General features: G+C 56.4%; 1 protein-coding gene across 2 annotated transcripts in view; it reads left to right on the plus strand.

The window, feature by feature from the left end:
* Positions 1–6,000, plus strand: part of ARID3B (AT-rich interaction domain 3B) — a 47,921-nt gene extending 41,921 nt beyond the window's left edge. The window contains exons 5-9 of one of the 2 annotated variants that reach the window (XM_012735487.3): positions 93–276; positions 1,459–1,736; positions 1,855–2,109; positions 3,522–3,620; positions 5,196–6,000. In XM_012735487.3, coding sequence (XP_012590941.2) covers positions 93–276; positions 1,459–1,736; positions 1,855–2,109; positions 3,522–3,620; positions 5,196–5,356 — 977 coding nt within the window. In that variant the 3' untranslated portion in view covers positions 5,357–6,000. The other variant, XM_012735485.3, reaches the window with a different exon arrangement.

Raw genomic sequence — 6,000 nt, forward strand, 5'->3', positions numbered from 1 at the left:
TTCCACTCAGCTAAAGATGAGTGTCCGCAGATGTCTTCTTTCTCTGCTTGGTGATAACACAACCTTCTATTTCTCTTGTCGGACGACCACAGGGACCCCCATCAATCGAATCCCCATCATGGCCAAGCAGATCCTGGACCTATACATGCTGTACAAGCTGGTGACCGAGAAGGGGGGCCTGGTGGAAATCATCAACAAGAAGATCTGGAGGGAGATCACCAAAGGCCTGAACCTGCCCACGTCCATCACCAGCGCCGCCTTCACTCTCAGGACCCAGTGAGTGGCCAGGGCCTGCGGGGAGGAAGTGAGGCTGGAGAGAGGGGATGTTTTAGCCTAGAGGACAGGAAGGAAGGAAATTCCATTGTGCAGCTAGCAAGAGGCGTCGAGTTTCTGAAACAATGGGGAGCTTTCTGAGATGAATCTGTCACTAGACCCAGTAATACTGAGAGCTGCCACATATCGAGCACCTCCTATGTGCTACTGCACTAGTGTTCTGTCTCATTTAACCTCACAGCCAGCCCTGTAAGGTAGGTGCTTCCGCATTTTCCAGATTACAGAAAGTAAATCTTCAAGGTTAAATAATAGAGCCAAGATTCATACCTGGGCTTCTGTCTCTAAAATCAGTGCTCTTCCCAGTACATTGTCTTCCAAACAGCACTGCCACCCAAGTGGCCCTTCTCACCTGACATTCAGCTTGCCAGCAACAGAGGACCCAGAGGAAGACAGGCAGGCCCCATTGGATTGGCAACCTGTTTTTGTTACTATTTGTGTTAATTACAAGGGTGATGGAAGCAGTGAAACTGAAGTAGCACTAACTAGAGAATGAGTGTTGTCACAGGGGAATCTTCTTCTGGAACATTCCGGAAGTTTCTTTGTGAAGAATATGGAATGAACAGCTGACATATCACATAGCATATTGAGGCCTTGTTGAAAAGTATTAATAGAAGAGTTTTATCTATTGGAATTGTTCCAGCAGAAGTTGGGGACAGAGTTATAACCAGAATAGCAAGATTCTTGGGTAAAGAACTGCTTCTTAGGACATAGGACACAAAGGACAGCACATCTAGGTACACGCACAATGGGAAGAATTGCTTCTTTCTGACTAGCCTAACTCGGAATGGTTAGGGAATCAAGGAGCCAGAATGGCATTGCAAAACACGGGCTTAATTTCTCCCAAGTGCTGAAAAGGCACCAAAACAAATGTGGCAATGTCAACTAAGATGTTACTTATTTCCCTTAATGAGCAATGCTTTAAATTTGAGCAATGTTTAGGATTTAGTAGCAGCTAAAGGAGCCTGAGCCAGAGTGTCCATTGTTCCCGGACTTCTCTACCAAGTACATCAGAGGTGCCCTAGAGGCCTGCCCAACAGAGACAGTTTCCAGAGACTCATCCACCTAAATGGGGGAGGTGTCTGGTGCTATGTTTTGGATTATTCTTGCTTCCATCCTTTCCTCCAGGTACATGAAGTATCTATATGCCTATGAGTGTGAGAAGAAAGCCCTGAGCTCCCCAGCTGAGCTCCAGGCAGCCATTGATGGCAACCGGCGGGAGGGCCGACGGCCCAGCTATAGCTCCTCCCTCTTTGGCTACTCACCCGCTGCTGCTACTGCTGCTGCTGGGGCCCCTGCCCTTCTCTCCCCACCCAAAATCCGCTTCCCCATCCTCGGGCTTGGCTCCAGCAGTGGTACCAATACCAGTAGCCCTCGGATACCGCCAGCATCCACTCTCAGGAAAGGTCAGTAGGGCCCTTAGGGGAGGAAGGGAGAAGGGAGCTCAGTGTCTCTGTGTCCAGGGTTAGGGTTTTTGGGTGAGAGGATTGACTGTGAGTTGGTCCAGCTTTAGTTCCATCGCAGGTGATGGAGTCCCTGTGACAACAGTGCCCGTGCCAAATCGCCTGGCTGTGCCTGTGACCCTGGCAGGCCAGCAGGCCAGTGCTCGGACGGCCGCGCTGGAGCAGCTGCGGGAGCGGCTGGAGTCAGGGGAGCCTCCTGAGAAGAAGGCATCGCGACTGTCCGAGGAGGAGCAGCGCTTGGTGCAGCAGGCCTTCCAGCGCAACTTCTTCAGCATGGCGAGGCAGCTCCCCATGAAAATCAGGATCAACGGCAGGGGTGAGCCCAGGCGGGGGTTCTTCCCTTCCTGGTGAATGCCAAACCCCGGCTCCACTGAAGGCCCATTCACGCACGCCTCTGGAGCTAGTGGGGTCCGAGGGCAGTGTGAGCTAGTGCTCCAAACCTGGAAAGGGTCCCTCCAGGCCCCCAGAAGCCCAGAAGGGTCTAGAGAGCAGAAGAAGAGAGCCCTGTGGGCTTTCTGTGGCCACTGAGATCACCAAGCCGAGGTTGTTTGCTGGCTTGGGTTGGGGACAAGCTAAGGGGACCACAAATTGCCTCAGGCAGTGCCCTGTTCTCTAGCAAGAAGGAAAAGCAGTTGCTGAAGGAGGAACCAGCACCCTTCAGAGACAGCTGCTGTGCTTCTGGCTCCCATCAGCCTTTTGATCTGTGTAAAATTGAAGGGCTCGGCCTTCACCCCAGCACCTCGCCGGATGTAGGCAGGAGCAGGGCTCCACCGGCAAGTCCAGGAGGAAGACACCCTGGCATTCAGGGGGCAGAGTCACCTCGGACTGGGTGGTGGGCCTGCCAGTGACCCTCAGGAACATAAGAGGGAAGGAGCAAATTCGAGTTTGGCAGCATAACTGACATGTTTCCCTTCTCTGCATTTTTCTAGTGCCCCACTTTCTCTTCCCCAAGCCGCGCTTTCCATTTCCCTTGTTCCCTTCTTGCCTGTCCCCTCGCACTCGCTCCCTGTGCCATTCCTGGCCATTCCTGCCCTTGACTCGGCCTCAGAGCAAACCTGCATGTGTGCAGGAAGGAGTCGGGTGTTCCCAGGCAGCCCCACCCTGCCCCACTTACGGCTAGGTGGGGAGCGGAAGGGAGCTGGGAGGTCGCCTGCAGAGCAAGGGGCTGATGGAAAGGGCAGCTCGCCTGGAAGAGTGAATTCCGGGCACGCTGTGTGGTGTGCAGGCGGAGGCTCTGTGTGCCAGCACCTGCAGCCTTCCACAGACGCCGGATGCCCGTGTGGGCATGGCAGTTAGGTGCTGGGGGTGCAGGCCCCTCTCCTCAAGGAATTCACAGTCGAGGGCAAGGGGTCCAGGTGAGTGTTCAGGCGTGGGGCCAGGTCTTGTTGATCTGATTTCCTGGGCCTGATGTGTAGTGGGTGCTCAGTTAGGGTTTGCCTAACTGTGCTGTGTTGGTGCACAGCTGTGGAGCTGGCATCAACCTCCTGGCTGGCTGTGGTCCCTTTTCTCTGAGAGTAGAGGAGTGGGGAAATGAGCTGGTTCAGTGGAGGGAGCCAGCAACAGGAGGTTGGCGAGCCTGGGCTCTTCTGCTGCTTCGTGTACTCAGGAGGTTCCACAGACGCTTCTAACGGTGTGAGGTCTTGGCCTGGAGTGGCCGGGAAGCGTCAGAGAGCAACAGGAATGCTTTGGAAAGCTTGACCAGGCCTGCTTTCTCCTTGTCCCCAGCAGAGGACAGAGCAGAGACCTCAGCTGCAGCACTGAACCTGACCACGAGCAGCATCGGGAGCATTAACATGTCCGTGGACATCGATGGCACCACCTATGCGGGTGAGGCCCTGGGGTTCGGGGGGAGGCCCACGCGGTGGCAGCCAGCCACAGGGGCAGCCACCTGGCTGGCCCTGCCTGTTGCCCGTGTGTCTGAACACCTCCCAGGGTGTTTACCTCGTTTTGGGGTTCCAAAGGTAAAGCAGCCCTTCTGGACTAGCAGAGGCCATGGATTGTTACCAGCACGACCGGCCTCCTCCTGACAGGAACCCTTCGCCTAACCCCCACAGACTAGCGATGGTCTGCCAGTCAGTGTCCACCGTGCCCAGGCCTCCTCCTCTGGCTGTGGTTTGCTGTTCTCTTCCTCTTGTAATACACACCCATGCCACGATATCTGCATTCCCTCCTTCACAGCGGACCCAGGGCTGGCGCGCAGGCAGAGGGGTCTGAGCGCAGCAGGGTCGGCCCACGTTTCTATGATGCTTTCCTCCAGCCTTTCACAGCTGCCTCTCCCGTAGACCTAATTTGGCGACAGTTTCTTGTTGGTTGGTTGGTTTAGCGCCTTTCCCAAGTCTTTCCAAGGCATTCGTAGAAGCGTCAGTCCTGTCCCACTCCTATTTCGTTGGTTTAGGGAGGAGCTCGGGAACAAACCCAGCTGACTCTTGTAAGCACAGCTTGGTGAGTGGAGCCTCCAGAGTTGGCCCAGGGCACCCCCACCTGCTCTGTCGAGTGGAGAATGCGGGCCAGCCTCTCCAGTGGGGAGGGTTGAGAGCCATGCGGCTCCACCTTCCACCATACGGGGCATATTTTTAGGGCCTGCTTCTATTGTAGGGCTACGTCGCCTCAGAACAGCATCTGCAGACCCTACAGGGAACCCCTCATGCCCTGCATCTCTGCTGGACAGCCTGCCACAGGCATTGGCCAGGGGCAGGCAGGGAAGGGGTGGGTGCAGGGAAGCAGCGATGCCAGGCTGGCTCACTAGAGGCCACAGCCAGAGGTCTCTGCCTGACATGGGAGGTCCCTGGAGGAGGCAGGGCCTGGCACCCTGTGCTGTCTGTGGGCCAAGTGCAGTTGCTCAGGCCAGGAACCCAGAGCAAGGGCGTTCCTGAGAGCCCCTCCCCCTCCCTGAGCTAACTTCTCCTGCCTGTCCTTGCTGCCACTCTTGGAGCAATTCCTCCTCCTTCTCCCCTGTCACCGGTGTTCCTCCCATGCCGTGGAGAGGGTGTTATAAAATGCAGATCTGAGGTCCTTCTCCTGCTCAGAGGCACATGAGGCCCTGACGCAGCCCTTACCATCAGCACCCTTCTTAATTTGGCCACACTCCTTCTCCTAACAGCCCAGACATGCTCTCCCCACGGAGCCTTTCCTGACCAGCCTTCCCCTGTCCCCCAGAACCCACTTTGTAATCCCACAACACGTGTCTCAGAGCAGTTACAACATTTCAGCAAAATCACTCTGTCGACCTGCCTCCCCCTCCCCAGCTCATAAGCACCTGAAGGCAGGACAGCGTTGGGGACTTCTGTTGGCCCCAGTGCAGTGTGTGCAGCAGAGCTAGGTCAGCAGTGAATACCGGTTGGAGTGAGCTGACCCGTCCCTTCTCTCCCTTCTGCCCACTCCTGCCTCTCCTCCCCCACTCAGGTGTGCTGTTTGCCCAGAAGCCTGTGGTCCACCTCATCGCGGGCTCTGCTCCCCAGAGCCTGGGCAGCGCCAGCAACAGCAGCAGCTCCCACTGCTCGCCGAGCCCTACCTCGTCCCGGGGCACCCCCGGCGCAGAGCCCTCCACCAGCTGGTCCCTCTGACAGCTGTACCCCACTTCCTGCTCCCCACTCTCCTGCTGAGAGTGAAGGAAGTTGCTGCACAGAATTTACCTCATCTCACGGAGCCTGTGTGAACACCGCTGGGCCAGACAGTGCACACTTGGACGTGTCCGTCTGTCCAGGCACCATTCAGGTCCTGTTGTACTCTGGTTAGAGAGAGGCCGGAGGGGCAGGACAGGGCAGCGTTGTCCAATCAGGGATTGTCCTGGAGAACTGGGCAGGGGTCTGTGGGCATCCAGCTTTCTCCAGGGCTCCCCGGCCACCTCCCACCCCGGGGCACTGTGTATCGACAATCTGTAAGCTGACACAGGGCTCCATTTCCCTTCCCCTTTAATTTATTTCCCTACCCTGCCTTTTGCTGTGACCCCAGGGTCACTAGTCTCTTCCCCTGCTAGTCCCCCAGTTTTTAAGTCCCATGTGGGGCTGTCAGGAACCACGAACACGCCTTCATGGACCTTCTCTGCTGAGTGTGGGATGCGGCCCTCCTAGCCCACCTTGCCTATTGTTTGGCTCCTAGGGTGTGGGTCCCTCAAATTCAGGTCTAGAATCAGTCCTCAGGGCCCCGTATGTCCCTTCAGTGGTCCCAGGAAGGAGCAGGTAAGGGTTGTCTTTGGGTCCCAGGGCCC

This window comes from Microcebus murinus, chromosome 6, assembly GCF_040939455.1.
Source record: "Microcebus murinus isolate Inina chromosome 6, M.murinus_Inina_mat1.0, whole genome shotgun sequence".
Taxonomy (NCBI): Eukaryota; Metazoa; Chordata; class Mammalia; order Primates; family Cheirogaleidae; genus Microcebus; species Microcebus murinus.